At 38.2% G+C, this 17,423-nt stretch overlaps 1 protein-coding gene across 1 annotated transcript; it reads right to left on the bottom strand.

The window, feature by feature from the left end:
* Positions 1–3,071: 3,071 nt before the first annotated feature.
* On the bottom strand, positions 3,072–15,187 carry zgc:123217 (uncharacterized protein LOC641414 homolog). Its single transcript, XM_041974570.1, has 6 exons — positions 15,086–15,187; positions 14,262–14,276; positions 13,991–14,159; positions 4,527–4,795; positions 4,305–4,453; positions 3,072–4,061 (listed from the first exon to the last, which is right to left on the bottom strand). The coding sequence occupies exons 1-6, from the start codon at positions 15,144–15,146 to the stop codon at positions 3,753–3,755; spliced, it is 972 nt and encodes a 323-aa protein (XP_041830504.1). The 5' UTR covers positions 15,147–15,187; the 3' UTR covers positions 3,072–3,752.
* Between the last annotated feature and the right edge of the window lie 2,236 nt (positions 15,188–17,423).

Below are 17,423 nucleotides of genomic sequence, written 5' to 3'. Positions count from 1 at the left end.
CACTTCATCAGTTTCTGAGGGGAATTCCTACATACAATCTCTGCAAATGATAAATTGATGTTTTTTTTTGTTTTTTTTTACAAACGCCACGATGGCGCTGCGGTACTGCAATTTCCATTTTGGGCTAAAGACACCAATGGGACCCAACGACACAGCACAGGACCTACAGACAGAGACAATCTGAGCGAAAAAGAAAAGTTGAATAACAAATCAATCTTTAGCAAACCACTGCAAAAAACAAAAACACAAACACATGCTCTCATTTTGTTTAATAGCGGTTGGCATCCAGCTTATTGGTCTTTGTCAGACACATGACCTAACTTGCCGACACGCCCCCCCTGCGCCATATTAGTTGCATCTTGGATATAAACAAGTAACACCAGGTGCAGTACTTTAATTACTAATACGTTTTAAAACCGTTTACTCAGTCATCAATATGGATAAAAAGAAGAATGATGAGAGGATACCGTACAGGGACAAGCTTCTCAAAGAGACCTGGTATCGGTATTTGGCCAAATTGTCAACAATCAATAACATAAATCCTTACGACCTCACAGCTAAGGAATGGAGCTTCGATGCTACATTACTACCTCCAACCTCATTGCTGGACATAAACTACCTCGTTTATAATATAAGTGCTTACACGTATGAACAGTTCAGAAACTACAAATCTCTGGAAGCTCACGGACATTTCAGGAAATGCTGGGTGTAGGATCTGTTCACATTTCCACAGCAGGACTGCACAACACAATCTTACTGCAAAGGTAAGCTCACCTGCTGCTAGTGAAGTTATGACTGGTGGTTAGGGTTACTTTACTTGTTTTGTCTGATTTTCTTTACTCATTTAAACTCCGAGCATAAATGATTAATATGCATTACAATGCTGCAAAAGAAACAACTTCTTATTTATATTACATAACTCAGAAATTTTTTTAAATGATTTAATAATCCTACCACATTTTCATACAACATAATTACTCAAGCTAATATGTCAGTCTGGCATCAGCCTGAAACAGAAACTGTAATAACATAGACGTCCTTATAAATGAAGCAGAATATAGCAAACGGTTGTTGTCTGTCTGCCAGTGTGTGTCTACAGGTCCTGCTCTCCCAGCACCTGACTGACTCTCCAAGCTCTGGGTCATCATGGAGGTGTACAGCATGCAACAGCTAAAGAAGACTTCTGGATCTGCTCTCATTGTTCCTCTTGTTAACTAATTTGCACAAATTTTGCACTGTTTTTAGCACAATTGCACATTATATTGTTTCAGTGTTGAACTTGCCTTGCAAAGATGTGAAATTCTCTCACTACATTACTTGAAGATATTATGCCACAACTTCAATGTTTTTATTTTGTTATGTGTGCATATTCTGTATTTTCTTTTATAGAAATTTTATCTGTTTACCGTTGTGCTGCTACTGTTTATTCTGACTGAGAATTTCAAAAAAACTTATATGAAAAAGTAAAACTGTCAAGCTTCTCATTCCGTTAACAGTCATGTTTTCTATTCAGTGTTTATCTCCACAAGATTTTTAATGTAATTAAATTTAATTTAATGTAATTTTCATCATCAAAACTGACACTAGTTATTTATGTGCTTACGAGGCAACAAAGAGTCAAAATACTTCAAAAATGCCATTGACACACTTTATTATTCATGTTTAAGTCATGTACAAAAACAAAAAATTTCACATTTTTGCTGCACAAATATAAAAGAAACTTCCAACTGTCTGACTGTACACATCTCCATCGTCATGTGTCTCATCCTCTTTGATCAGCTGATAACCATCTTCTCCAGGATCAGGTGCCCTCTTCATGGTCTGTAGCTCTCCAATGTCTGCATCCTGGTGGACTCCATCTCCGCTGCTTGCAGTGTCTCTTTCCTCAGCTGATCTCTTCTACGTCATCTTGCAGAGTGTGCAGTGTTTGTGGGTGTAACTGATGTGTGTCCTAGAAGCAGGGATGGTATACAATCTTAAGCTGGTTTACCTGCAATCACATGTTTGGTGTTATTAAAAAACTAGTTAACACTGGATGCTTCCATTACATTTCACAATCTTAACCACTTAATCCAACCAGTTAACCATCCCATCAGATCTCACAGAGCACTCTTGGTATTTACCTGTATCTTTAAAATCATTCACTCTGTGACGTTTTTATATAAAGATGATTAAACAAAATAAACACTGATCAAACACAAACAGATAAACCCATTTCTATTTTCCTCCCTATTTGCCTGTAGTTTACAAGTGAAGTTACCCAATGTGAATATAGCGACTTTAAAAAGCCAAATAAAACTTATTCATTAACATTACTTACACAATAAAAACAACAGAAACAGCAAAAAAAAAAAAAAAACTCCTACTTGCCTTTATGAAAATGCTGAGAGCAAACATGCATGAAGAGAAATATGGTGTTGAAAGTGATTCCGTCTCACCCACGACCCAGGTTATCTAAGTTACATCCTCAACCTGCTGTCCACAGCCTCGTTTTCAAGTGGAAAGCCAAAAAAAAATCTAAATCTAAACCTTTTTACCTTTTTTATCGTGTGACTTGGTGTGGCAGTCTTTCACATAACACGAGACTCCCATTTTATCAGAGATTATAACGCAGGCAAAGAGATGAACAGTTGTTTACAACGAGGATGCAAACAACATGGCGACTGGCTCGCCACCTAGAGATGTGACGTTCATGAACGAATCGATTCTTGTGAACGACTCTTTTCAATGAACGATGGGAACCGATTCACAGCATTCCTTTTCATTTTGAAATTATTGATGAAAATAACCAAACAACAACCTCACAATGTGTTGCTTTATGTTGAACTTACAGATCAGCTGTTTTCTTGTGTGACATTTTCGTATGATGAAGTAGGGTATCAGTTCATGAAAAAAAGTTGAAATATAGAAATAAAAGGTTTCTGCCCAACAGCAGTTATGTACAGCACGGCAGCATTGCATCCCTGTTGATGGGAAAGTCTTGGCTAAAGCTATCAGTCTGGTAAAGGATCTGGTTATTATGTAAAAGCATTACTGTTAACTTGTTTTATGAATTGCAATACTTGTCAACCTTAATTCCACTTTTTAATACGTATTATTGACCTAAATTAATATGTTAAAAACTAATACTTTTTTAATTTGACTTAAACTTGACTGTTTGATCAGAGGAGTGTGAAGGGGAAATACTATCTTTTGACAAACCACAAGTTTCTGTCTTCTCTGGAGCATCACTGTAAATGTTTAAAATCACTGATTACTGTCATGCTGGTCTGGCATGCTGGAGGTCCTTATGCAACCCCCTATAGTGAAGCACTAGTCCTTCCCGACAAGCATTCGGTTCAGTCAGAAGAACTTAATCAAGGGAGCAGGTTTAACAGATGCAAAACTGATGTGTGGGGGTTTGGTAACCACATGTGTTAAAATAGAGTTCTGTTTCTATAACATGGTTTAAATATAGATCACACTCTGATTAGAAGAAATTAAACTGAATAATGACACCATAATGATTTCTTTGGAAAAAATGACTATTATATTTTTTTTCTTATTTTAATGGGAAACTACCTGAGGTCTTTCAATTCTATCTTCTACATAAAACCTGTGGAAGTTACATTTTTATTAAATAAATCCAACCACAAACATCATAATCTCAGTGTATTGCAATTATATAGAATATTTAAGCATTCATTAAAAAACATGTAAATAATTTGTTGACTGAATTAATTGCAACAGAATATGCCAGTGATCAAGTTGTTCTATTGAGCTAAAATGTGATGCAGCAACACTGTCACTAAGATAACAAATGCAAACTGAGATGAAGGCTTGAAGGAATGTCCAGAGTTGGGACACACAAAGCTGCTGTCTTGGTTAGTGCCCGTAGAATTGAATCTCACAAAGCTAACTTGTGCTGCTGCAATTTGTGCTGTGATCCAAGCCTGAAACTGAGAAACTCGAGCATAGACTTCAGGAAAACCAGCCGTAGCACAGGGTACTCCAAAACTTGTTATGCCAGCCTGGATCCACGATGAGCCTTGCTTGCATTGCAAAGGTCCACCAGAGTCCCCCTAAAATGTCAATAAAAAGGATTAACAGCTTGCATTATATTTGGAATAACACTGTAATAGATTTACCAGTAGCATAATCACAACAACAAAATGTTTGGATTCAGATACTCCATATGTCAGAACTGGTGTGCACATTTTAATTTCCAGTTATCCACAATCTTGATGTTTTTGGTGTGCTAAGTAAAAAGAAAAAAAAATGCTGCTCTGCAACCTTAGACATTACAGCAGTGTTGATGCTTTCACCTGACAAGCTCCTTTGCTCTCTTGGCCTGCACAAATCATGTTGTCAGTGATGGTTGCTTCTTTGACTTTGATGTAGTTGCACTTGCACTGCCTGTTTCCAACAACAGGAATCTGAACTTGTTGCAGTGCCTGAGACGCTGGCAAGGTATCTGAGGAGGAGAGATTATATCAGTCTATTCTTTTCCAGTTCCACTAATCAGTGCAATCTGTAGAGATCCTTACCATTTATATTGAGTTTTCCCCAACCGGTGGCCCAGCATGAAGTGGAAGTAAAGAACTGGCTAGAGCTACTAGCTAGGCAGATTTGTCTGATGTAGTTGTTGAAAGTGACAGGGCTGCTGAGCTTCATCATAGCAATGTCATTGTTGTACAGTGTGTTGTTGTAGTCAGGATGGACGATGACCAGGGAAACGCTGCTTGAAACCTCATTAGGATTAGGGCCGGCCTGAGTCTGTCGTCCCAAGTAGAGGGTCCATGCACTTGGTGATTTTCTGAGATTAAAACAATATGAACTTAATCAGTTAATTAAGAATTACCATGATTTAGAAGTTGGAAATGCACTCCTTAATTTTTTCATTCCAATTGTTTCCTTGCATTATTTCTCCCAACCACCAGGCTTGAAGTTTCCTGTGTCTCTCAACTATTCTCTGACACTATAGCCCCGTTTCCATCAACCAGTGTGGGACGCTTTTTTTTTTTTGCATTACCAGGCACAAAAACTGGGAACGGTGTCCGAATATTGGAACCCACCCATCCTACTTTTGGGGGCCCTTCTGTTTGGGTACCAGTCTAACAGATCTGACCCAAAGGGGTGGCGCTTGACACACTGCAATCCACTGATTAGCTAAAAAAAAAAAATCACTTCCCATAAAACCATAGCATAAAAACAAAGCAGGAATGGCTCCTTGTTTAGAGCAACAGATTTTTTTTTATTAATATTAAATCTCCATTTAAAATGGCACTATAAGCCACCATCAAGAAACAAAAACACATACTGTTGGATGACCACTATTCTTCTCCTTTGTTTCTGAATTGTGTTTGGTTATACTTTAAGAGAGGTGCTGCACTGTGATAGCGTCATGCTATTACTTAGCTGAGGCATCTATTGCTATTCGACTGAAAGGTAAGGTTGGCTGAGGGAACGTAACAAGATTACAGTTTATCCACACCTTAACCTTCTTGTCCCGGCCCATCACCTGTTCCTGGAAACGAGGCCTATAAACCAGTGTGCAGCTTTTCACACCTGTCTCAGTTGTTACCAGTAACTCCACCTTCACCTGCTTTCCTGAAAATCCATAAATATTTAGATATATCTTTCAATATTCTGTTACCAGATTTTCTGTTCTCTTTTCAAGTTCTAACTTTTACATTGTTGTGATTCTATTTCCTAGTAGTACAAAGTACAAACGTGTCATATCGTTCATATAAAGTGATGTAAAAAAAAAAAAGCTGTACTCCACATTAATCAAAATAGACCATGGCTTGTGATGTAGAGCAAACACAAAGCATTTCAAAGTGAGTTCAATTCAATGTTTGTTCTGAAAATTTCTAAAAATTTACAGTTGCAGTCAGTGCTTATGTAGGGAAACTATAAAAGCAGTTACAGATGTACACAGATCTGTGTCCTAAAGTTTTATGTCCATACTGATGTTCACCTTAGATCACCTTAGGAGGGGGGTGTTCAGAATGGCATTTGGCATTTTTTACCCAGACACCAGTTTCACAGAAAATGAGTAACAGGTTTATTTTTCTTCATATACTATCAGCCATGGTTTAAAAATTCATGGTTTAAAACTGCGAAGCAGAAACATGCCGAGGTTGTAACTTAATTGGAATGGCAAGGAAGAAAACTGATCAATCTCTACATCAGGGGTGGCCAACGTCAGTCCTCAAGAGCCACAATCCTGCAGGTTTTACATGCATCCCTGCACCAACACGCCTGACTGAAACTAATGAGTCAATGTGCTGATCCTTATAGGCAGTTGGATCCAATCAGTTTGAGTCAGGTGTGCTGGTGCAGGGATGCATGTAAAACCTGCAGGATTGTGGCTCTTGAGGACCAACAATGGCCACCCCTGCTCTACATCAAATAACTCTTGAAAAATATTTTTTTCAATGTTTTGTAACATTCTTTGTCAGCCTGATGGAGGGCCTGGTGCTCATATGATGGCTTATAAAATCTTTGGCGAGAGCTCTTCGATGTGCGAATGGATCGATTTTCTTTGCATCTATTGTTTCTTTTCTCTAGCATTAAGTCTAGTGGATGATTATATGTGTGTCTTCTCTCAGGAAATGACTAGAATTGTGACTCCAAACCCCGACGTTGTATGTTTTTCCTGTCCTAAACATATTTTCTTTAAACCTATACTAGTAATTCTAACCTTGAGTGAGGGTTAAATAGAAAAAACTGGAGACTGGAAATGAGCAGGAATGGTGTGAAACTGGGTCTTCTAGCGTGACAGACAAGCACCGCAGACCACTTCTCCTTCCTCTCTGTCTTACAAAGGCTTGTGATTAAATTGATAATCTCATAGATCTGCATTGCCACATAGGTGAACACACCAGCATCACAGAAAGAAGCAAAAATAATGATAACCTGAGATGTAAAAAAAACAATAAGCTGCTGTTTTTCAAAGAGCTTACATTTTTAAGAAGACTAAAATTCTAACTGGCTAATTATGTGATGTGGTAAAGACAGCTCAGTCCGCTCTGTGAGTTCTGAACAATGCTTGTGGGTCTTACTAAGCCGTCAGTAATGCAACGTTGAGCTGAGTCCTGTTCAGAAGTCAGATGTAAAATTATTGTTGAGAGAATAAATGAGCTGCCTGTTGCTGGATTGTGCAACTTAAAAAGCAGAATTGTTGTTTATGTAAAGCATATTTCAGAGTGGTGATGAACAGTTCCAAAAAACTTAAGTTTTGATCTTTTGAGACCAAAAAAAATTGCATGGCCACAAGATGTTATCCCATGGTCATGCATTAGTAAGCTGTGGCTAACAGATTGCTAACGCGTGGGAATGAGAAAACTATGGCCACGTTTTAGTTAAGTGCATATTTATGAGCAATTACTATATTATTTAATCCTATTTTAATTTCAAGATGAATTATGGAATTGTAACCAAGCTTACAGATTTAGCCTAGCTAAATAGTTTAACTACAAAACAACTAAATTAATGTGGTTTAATATACAGCAGGTGCAGCATGTAACAGTAGCTCCACTGTGATATTCTTCCCCAAAAGTCCAAATCATTACATTCAGATAGTCCTTTTTAATGATATCCTGCAATCTTTTGTGATTTATTACAACAGATTTATTATAGATTACATCAGAATTATTACAATCAGACGCTTCAGAGAGAAACACTTAATACATGTGCTGAAGTAGCACAGTCTAGAAATGAAAATTATGGGCTGTGCAGATAATGGGCAAGTTGTTGGTGCATCAGTAACGCATGGCCACATGTTCATTTTTTTCTTTTTTTTTTTTTTTTTTTTGTTAATGTCACATTAGGACACTCGGCAGTAAACAACTGAAATGGTAATTTGAAGACAACTAGATATGTTGTGAGCAATGAGTCACCAGTCTGCTTTCCACCTACAGATTTTCACATTGTGTCATACTTCTGCTTTTTTTTTTTTTCTTTTATGTGATTGCCTAATGAGGGAAATGACTAAAAATGTTATTTTAGATAGGAAAAAGAAGATAAAGGAAAAAAATAAACTCCACATTCCTGAACTGTGCTAAGCCATATTAATATGTTGGACTTTTGTTAGTTTTAGTTTCAGTCACACACCTTTGCAAACTATGACACATGGTTCTTGAGGAAGAGTTACAGCAAACACACTGTGTGTTCCTTCTTCACTGTGGTCAGACTCTAAATAACCTGTCTGCACTTGCTTTCAGTTGGTTTTTGAGAGTGGGCGGGCATTTCAGCAACAGGGAAATGCTCCCAGTCATTATTTGGTTTTTTAAACTTCTGTCTGCGAGTACAACCTGAATTCCAGATAAGGTGGGACATTCTTTAAATTTAAACAAAATGAAAACTAAATAACAGATAGTGGAGCAGATAACTGTAACAATCATTACTTTCCAGAAACAAGCACCAAAATTGGCATATGTACTCCTTGCTGTTTTGATAAAACCTATTAGCCACCTAAAAATTTAAGTTTGCTTCTGCCCTTTGATTGTTATATACTAAGTGCTTTCCTCTATCACATACTTTGATACCCCGATAGACACATCAGGAGGCAACGTGAGGTTCAGTGTCTTGCCCAAGGTAGTCAGACAAAAGCACCAACTTTCAGACTGGCAGATGACTGCACTTCCTCCTGAGCTACAACCACCCATAATTGGACGGATATGTAAGCAGTAGGCCTATACTTGTTTGTCTCTTATTATCTTGCTACATGGATAAGTATACTACAATGCCTCTACACCTTGCATCTGCAGCTGCATAGTGCCGTGCAGGTCAGACCAAAGCATTCTGACTTGCAACCACACTTGGTCAGTTGCTGGCAACTATCTGCAATGGCTCTGTCCAAATCATCTGTAACATATCTCTTTTCTTGGTCCAGCCCCATTTGGCAGGAGTTTGCATTTCTGGTTGAGGTACTGTTAGACTCCAAATGCATCCCATCTGGTAGGCAATACGCTGCTCAGGTTAGAGGAATGGCTTTGTATGGCCTTTGCTTCCAAGTAAACATGTCCCACCTCGCATCATCGACACCTTTACCTGTGCTGGGTCTGTTATATATCATTACCACAAACCTCTCCGAGGTCTCCTGGTCTTCATTATCCACTAGAGGTGGGTACTGGCTGAGTCTCAAGACACTGGAAGTCTCATCACAAACATCCCAGGTTTGCCAAGCAGACCTCTTCCCTTTGCCACGGAATGCTGAAACAACATTGCAGCCAGTGAAGGCATGGAAGAAGATCAAACCCCTTTGCTCTTTTCTGCAAGAGTGCAACACAAGTCATGTACAGAAACCCGCTTCAGATTCTGTCCTTGGACAAAGGCAACCCAAAATTACTGCAGGCTTAGCTCCAAAGTTCCTGCATAATACCGACTGCAATGACAACGTCTGTGTCACTAGCTTTCACCATGATAATTTTGCTGCCTGCTTCTTTTGCATTCCTTGCATGCACAAAGATCCACACGTTACCTTCTTTATCACATGGTGCCACCCCAGCCAGACTGATAGTGCGGTTGCTGACATCATCTTCTTCCTTGGTCACAGTGACCACATTTGGTGTGGCCAGATGTTCAATGTTATTGGCCAGAAAGTCAAAATAATAAAAAAATAAAAACTGTAGTCAAAAAATGTCAAAGGCCACTTCTTGAATTTTTTCAAAAGCGCAATCCCCAAAGAGTATGTATGTCATTTCTGGTGCTTGTTTTCAGACAAAAATGATTCTCCTGAAATTTGCAGTTATCTGCTCTAAGAACATACTGTAACAGTTGGAATGGCCCTTTAAGGGTACCTTTGGTCGTCTACTAATGATGACATCATTCAGATGTTTCGAGAGAACAGACCATTTTACACACATGCCCCCAATCCCAAACCGAAAACTTGAGCACTCGCCCTGAGCCCCTGATGACTAAATGACATCACCTGCGTGAGGAGTCGAGGGTGACAGGCCACAAGGGCTCGAAATGCTTTAAATAGGATTGGGACAGCACTTTGAGACCTGCACTGCAAGGAGAGAGACGCCATACACACATATATATATATATATACACACATATATATATATATATACACACATATATATATATATACACACACATATATATATATATATATATATATACACAATATATATATATAGTATATATAGTAGAGGTCAGGAAGCTCCTGTAAACGCCGCCGTGGGGAAATTAAACGGCGAAAAATATAACGACCCAGCGCCACAATACTGAAGAACATGTTTCACACGTCGGCTTCTCTCGGTAAACTCCGTGTTTCACGTGACATCGCAGTGATTTATGGGTAATTCCTTAGCGAAAGTTGGCATCGATGCTGACTTATGGAAAGGGGGCAGAAAGGGCTCAAAAATGTCCGCCATCATCCCTTGATCACTCACACAATTCCAATTGGAATACCACTGAACCCTCGAGCCCCTCGCGGGAGCGCGCCCGTGAGTGCAGGAGTGCTCAAGTGTTCCATTTGGGATTCGACCATGGACTGCAGATGGACACTTTGGGAGCTTAGCTCTTCTCTTTCTTTTTCTTTTCAACTTCATTTGCGCTGTTTTATTTATGTAAGGTAAGACACTGTGGAATCTCCATTACCAGTATAGCTGTTAGTTTGTCAACCTCGTGGTTGTTTTATTAAGCCTACTGAGCTAACTTCTCTTTTCACACGACACATATCCCCATTACAATACGTAACATAACAAATGTCTAAATTTAATGATTTTATCCACAAAATGAGCTCATGTCAAATATAACGCTTTCTACATGTCTCAAAATTGTTATCACATGAGTAACAAATGGCTGAAAAAGCAAGAAAGTTCCGAGACTCAGCTGGAAGAACATTCAGCAAGTAATTAAGTTAATTAATATCAGGTCTGTAACATTAGGGATGTCCTAGAAATGCAGAGCCTCCAGAAGTAAAGATGGGCAAATAACAACATCAAAGGATTCAGAGAAACTGGAGATGTTGCTGTGTATAAGGGGCAAGGCCAAATACCTTTATTATGCCCAAGGTTTTAGGGCCCACAGACAAAACTGTATTACTCATCGATTGTGTCACTGACATTACTAAATGAGCCCAGGAATACGTCCAGGATCCACTACTGGTTTACACAATCGACGGTGCTACCTGCAGATGCCAACTAAAGCTCTATCATGCAAAATGGAGGCCATATTTGAGCTTGGTCCAGAAGCTCCACTTTGCCCTGTGGGCCAAGACTCATATGAAATGTACTGTTGCAAAGTGGGGAAGGGTTCTGTGGTCAGACAAGTCTGAATTTGACATTTTTATTGGTAGTCCTGTGTGTTATTAGTGTTCAATTCAAAATCCATGATCTCTAGGGTGGCCAGATGTCCCATTTTGTGCGGAATAGTCCCACATTTTATGTTACTTTTCACACATCCTGCAAATTGAGACAATGCCCCACATTGTTATTTGTAGTCTCCCATTTTGTCTTAAAATCTGGCATTTATTTATAAACTGATTGTGTGGCCTGTCATATCAACAACAGTCTGTCCAACTGATTTGATTGACATGAATGTCAATCAAACTAGGAGGCGGGACTTCAATGCAGGTCCAGGGCACGCCCACCAACCACAAACAAACACACATAAAAAAAAGCAACAGAGTGAGCAGGACAGGGAGATGACCACAACGATAATAAGGAAATGCTGTTACAACAAAGACTGAGAAAGCATGTACTCATGGGTTAAACCTGTCCACAGTGACTCTAAAAGAGTATTTTGTGATGTTTGTCAGCGTAATTTTTTCCATGTCAATACGATGTAGAACGGCACAGAAACACTGTGATAAAGCAACATGTTGCTCAAAAGAAGGCATCCAAGTCAATGGACAGGTTCCTGCTAAAACCCAAAAGATGACAGCTGCTGAAATAACTAGTGTGCAACTAACACTGTGCAACACTCCGAGTCATACAAGTCAGAAGACTGTGGAAATAAGATAACATCAGTTCATGTTTCCAGACTTTGAGATGGCAAAGAAAATGTAATGTGGTCGTACAAAGGCAGATGTGCTTGCACCTGCCTCTGTAGAGATCTGTTTGGAAGAATTAAAACCACCAGTGGGTCAAGATTTTCCAAGTGATAAAAAGGCCCACATGCTATTTGTTGGCTTCAGATGCATCAGATGTCATCATGGCACAACTAAACTCTTTCCACTATCTCTGAGATATTGGACACCTAAGTTGGGTTTGAAAAGCCTGATCCTTGATTTTAATGAGGACAGCAATGAGTCAGCTGCTACCATACACCAACAGATTAACAGTTGTGGTGTTTGCAGTTGTGCTGGGGTTGTGTTGTTGGAAATACTTGTAAGCAAAACCCTTTTAAAGCACATTAAAGAACAGTTGTAAGAACAATAGAAAACCTTGACTGCTTATTCTGTTTGTACATAGTTAAGGTGTAGTAACTTGAGAGGAAATGTGAAATAGTATGAAAGCGTTTGCCGTTTGCTTTGTCAGAGAATTTCAGAAAGTTTAATATAAATAAAATATCTGATATACTTGTTACATTTTAATAGTAATGTTAGAGCTAAAGGGCAGATTTTTAAGCTTATTTTAGACTTTATCTTGATACACTGGAGTCTCAGATTGTCCTACACTTATGTAGTCGTTGTCCCACGTTGGTGAGTTGGGATCTCATCACCGTAAACATCACTGATTACGGTATGGTGGTACATAAATGCATACAATATGGGCAGCTTGCATGTTTTTGAAGGAACTTTAAATGCTGAAAAGTATATAAAGGTTTTAGAGCAACATATGCTCCTGTCCAGATGACATTAATTACATGGAAGGTCTTGTGTATTTCAACAGGACATGGGTCCTAAGCTGGCCTGCCTGCAGTCCAGATCTTGTACATATAGAGGATATTTGGTGCATCATTGTCATGACTGGTGTGTTTTTGGTTTAGTTTTACAGCTCAGTGGGTTTGTTGTCTTGTCTGATTTCCTGTTTTATTTTGTTGTTCATTCCCTTTGTGTGCTGTACTCTTTTTTGCTTCCTGTTTGTCAGCTCAACTTGCAAATTCACTTCACCTTTTCCTTATCAGTGTATTTATACTCCTTGGTTTTAGTTTTCCTTTGTCAGATCATCTATCATGTTTCCCCGTCATGTCTCCTCTGTTTCGGCCTTGAAAGTGTTTCTTAATTAAAACCTTTTGGTCCTGCCTGTTCGTCCTGCATTTGGGTTCACTTCCTCCTCAAATCATGACAAACATTAAAACAAATACTTCAAAGATGACCACAAGCTCTTCAGCAGCTGGAAACCTGTATCACGCAAGAATTGGAACGAATTCCAACACAACTCCAGGGACTCATAACTTTGATACCCAGATGTATTCAAACTGTTCTGAAAAGAAGAGGAGAGGCTGCACCATGGTAAATGTACCCCATGCCAACTAATTTGAGACCTGTAGCAAGAATCACATTTGCCCAGTTCAGATAGTTTTTATGTTACGTATGTTGTGGATAAAATACTGGCTTACATGATATGACGGTCTTTTAATTTTTATTTAGTTAAAATTGAAACAACTATAAGATGTAGTTGCCACTTTGAATTTCTTCCAAAGATTATATGAACAAAGAAAAATATGACAACAGAGAATAAGTGTTTATATATGGTTTTTGTCAGCTTAACATGATTGCACAACTTGCACCTTGCCATAGTGTGAGGTTCCTATTCGGTATTAAGGGGTATTAATAATCTGGGGCTTTTTTGTTTTGTTTTGTTTTGTTTTGTTTTGTTTTGTTTTGTTTTGTTTTTTCCTTTTTAAGATTAAGTCTGACTGTAACTTCATTCCATTACTAAAGTCTGTTTTCACTTCATAATTGCCCCAACAAAAACAGTTCTCAGCTTCTGGTCTCTATTTTTTTGACTGAGGAAGCCTAGTATTAAGCCTTTATGAATATATTTCTGTGTGTGAGAAAATGTAAACACAAGCAATCAAATAACAGCTGATAAGTATGTCTTACTGTACAATGCAATGGGCTGCTGTGAGCACCCACTGGTCACTGATGAGGGTCCCTCCACAGATGTGACTCCCAAGCACATTGAGGTGTATGCTGACCTGCCAAGGCCACGAGCCAGCCGTAGCATTCTCACCACCCACTATTCTTGTGTTCAGAGGGGCCACTCCACAGTCTGACAAAGAGAGCACAAATGTATGTCACCAGATTCAGGGTGGTGCTGCATTTAGGTATTTCATCCTCAGGTCTTTGGATTATAAAATGTGACCACACTTACCCTGAGCCTTTGCCCCTATAAGAATAAGAAATGCAAAAGTTACTGATATCTTAAAAATGAAAGCGAAACTACAACCACAGGGTGGCACCATGATTCCATCGGCCTCCTCTGTCAGAATATCACAATGAGCTGTTGACTTATTTTGTTCATATTTTATTTTTTAATATTTCATAGTACTAAACATCACTATGAAACAGTGCATTGGTTTAGTACTACTGTATATTTGACAGTATAGATAAAACAAGTATTAAATAATATAAAGGTTTTAGGATCTTTGTCATATTAATCGCTTTTATCTTTTCTTATGTAAGTCAATCCAGGAATCCTCCATGTCTTAAAATCAGTCATGAAAGTATCAAAATCTCAAAACCAAACAAACACAAATCTATTTAACCTGCTGACTTAAATAGTTTCTGAGCAACTGCTTGATCACGAACTTATCAATGATTTAGTCGTTTATAATAAATATATATATATATATACAGACATGGAATTTGAGTACAAAATTATAAACTATGGTGTCATATACACACACACATGGTACCAGTCAACAGTTGGACACACTTTCTCATAAGATCTAGTGGGTGTGTGTGTCCAAACTTTTGACTGGTACAATACATTACAGTCATTTAGCAAACACTTACAGCAAAGCATCTTACAGTGGTTAGGCATTAGCATTAAGGGTCTTGCCTAAGGGCTCAACTGGAAGGTGTTAATGTTCATCCCCTTGGGGAATCAAACTCTAGTCTCCTGCATGGGAGATGATGCTCTGCCAACTGAGCTATCCTGCCGTCTGGTAATATAATAAAGTGTATGAAACTCACCTTGCCCAGTGAGGACTGTACACATTAAGAGTATCCATATCCTTGCTGCCATACTGTTCATACTCACCAACTTTCTACCTTGAATGAGCTCAGCTACTCTGTCTGATAGATCTATTTATTCTGTGTTATTTTTAGTCACGTGTACAGTTAGTAACGTACAATGTACAATGTACAATGTAGTGAACACCTTTTCAAACCTGTTTGTCTCCATTCCAGTCAAATAAGCCCGCATATAAAAAACTGAGTTCTGGTTTCCTTGGATACATCTGTAAGTTTCGCTTTTAGCATTCAGCTTTTATTTAACGTCTGACTTCCCGGCATGACATCATGTTTGTTTGCTTTTTAATAATAAACTAAAAGGCAGATAGGACCCAGCCCTTTGTTGTTCTGATTATGTATATGGGTGAAGCTGATTGGAGATATAGTTAAACAGAACAAAGGGCTTGTGCTCTGAACTCTGAACATCCTTCAAAGGCTTCTAAGACCAGACATTTCCTATACATGTATTTTAACTGGTTTGATCAGTGCACTGCAATTTACTCTCTGTCTTCACCAATATTTCCTGTTTATGTCCCATGATGTCACATTTCCCATAACTGACAGCAGAAAGGACCTGCATCCCCATTTTAAAGCCTTCCTCTTTGACCCAGTACATCAACCAAAAAAAACACTTAATCTCTACTAAACAGGATGCATCCTCCAGGCTTGCTCCATTATTAATTAGAGAAGCTCCTCTTCTAAAAAAAAGTCCTCTACCCAGGAAGTATTCATCTGTAATTGACAAAACACAACAAAAACATACAAAAAAAAAATAAAGAAATTAAAGTAAACTTTGGAAGACTGAGAGCTACCAGCTCCAAACTGGAGCATATGCTATATATGAATGTATATAGAAATATGCATTTTTATATAATAAAGTTAATAGAAAACATATTTAGATGGAACTAACTTTTGATTCATTGCTGTTATTTAGTAGTTTGGTGTGATTAGCCTTCAAAGTGTTTAGTATTGGAGTGAACTAAACCTTTGAACTGTTAGAACAAACTCTGTGATAAAAGATTTGTTTAAGTTTTGTTAGAAGAGACTTTTAGCTTCATCACAATCAGAAGTATTGATCCCCAAAGGGAATTCATCAGTTAGACACTTAATGGGCAAATAAATATTACTATTTCCATATTTTGGTGTAAAAGAAAAACTTTTAAATTTAAATAAAACTTCTATTGGAGCTTTAAAAGTGTAACTTCTGACAAAACAGGGTATTTGGGTTGGTCGCTGATTTAGTAGTTTCCTTGTAGGTAGATGGCAGTCTGTATTTGGGGAACCTTTGTTTACTATAACTAAAATCCTAGTTGTGGACATCTTTTTAAAAAGCTATTTCACAACCTAAATAGCAACACATCATAAATTACATATTTTCTCAGTCGCTTTGGTTAATTTCTCACATCAGAATTAACATGTGCACAGCAGCAACGATTAGTGGATAAACAACTTTGTGGATAACCTGCAAAAGCACATTACTTGCTAAAAGATAGATCGTTCATTCCTCAAAAGCAAGTATTTGTGTAATGAAACTGTCAGTCATCAAAATGAAACATCCTGTCACTACTGAGTACAAACAAAGTACGCAAATGGCTTAGTCATGTTTTCATAATGACAGTCTAATTTATAAGTGTTTGTAAATACAAAAAAGTCAGACCTCTGAGACATTACGTGAAAATGCCCAAGACAGCAGTACACACTAGATGTACTGTCATTTGAAAATTATGGTAAAAGTTACAAATTACTGTTGTTAGTAGAGTAACTAAATACATAACACATAATACGTTTTTTTTTTTCACATTTTCACCTCATACACTCTTTGTCTTCTTACAGTAATTTGTTGACAGCATTATGAAAAAGCATACACTTCAGTTACATATATATAACAAATTTAAAGCATCAACTCTATCCAAGGCAGAGTTGTGCACAACTAAAAATTATATGACCGCAACAGTACATATCAAGACATTCCTGTCTGGCCACATATTTTCAACAACATTACATTGGGTATTATCCATTGCGATGCAGCGAGGAAACTTCTCCTGGAGTGGTGGATCCACCCCCTGCAGGACTCTGCTTTAAACTCATTTAATCCTGCATCAATGGCTGCTGGCAGAGCCATTTGAGCATGTGGATGCTGGTCGCACACTTTCCACCTCCAGGCAGAGAAAAATCCTCTGTTGGGTTTAGTGAAAGCTGAGGGTCAGCTGAGAGAAACTGTTCCATTTAGGAGACATTCCAGGAAAATATTATAAAGAAGTGTTTAAATCTGCCTGAGAGATTTTGAGTTTAACTTGTT

The sequence above is a fragment of the Melanotaenia boesemani genome, chromosome 21, assembly GCF_017639745.1.
Source record: "Melanotaenia boesemani isolate fMelBoe1 chromosome 21, fMelBoe1.pri, whole genome shotgun sequence".
Taxonomy (NCBI): Eukaryota; Metazoa; Chordata; class Actinopteri; order Atheriniformes; family Melanotaeniidae; genus Melanotaenia; species Melanotaenia boesemani.
The sequence above is the reverse complement of the archived record's forward strand: the minus strand, read 5'-3'. Positions and strand labels throughout refer to the sequence as shown.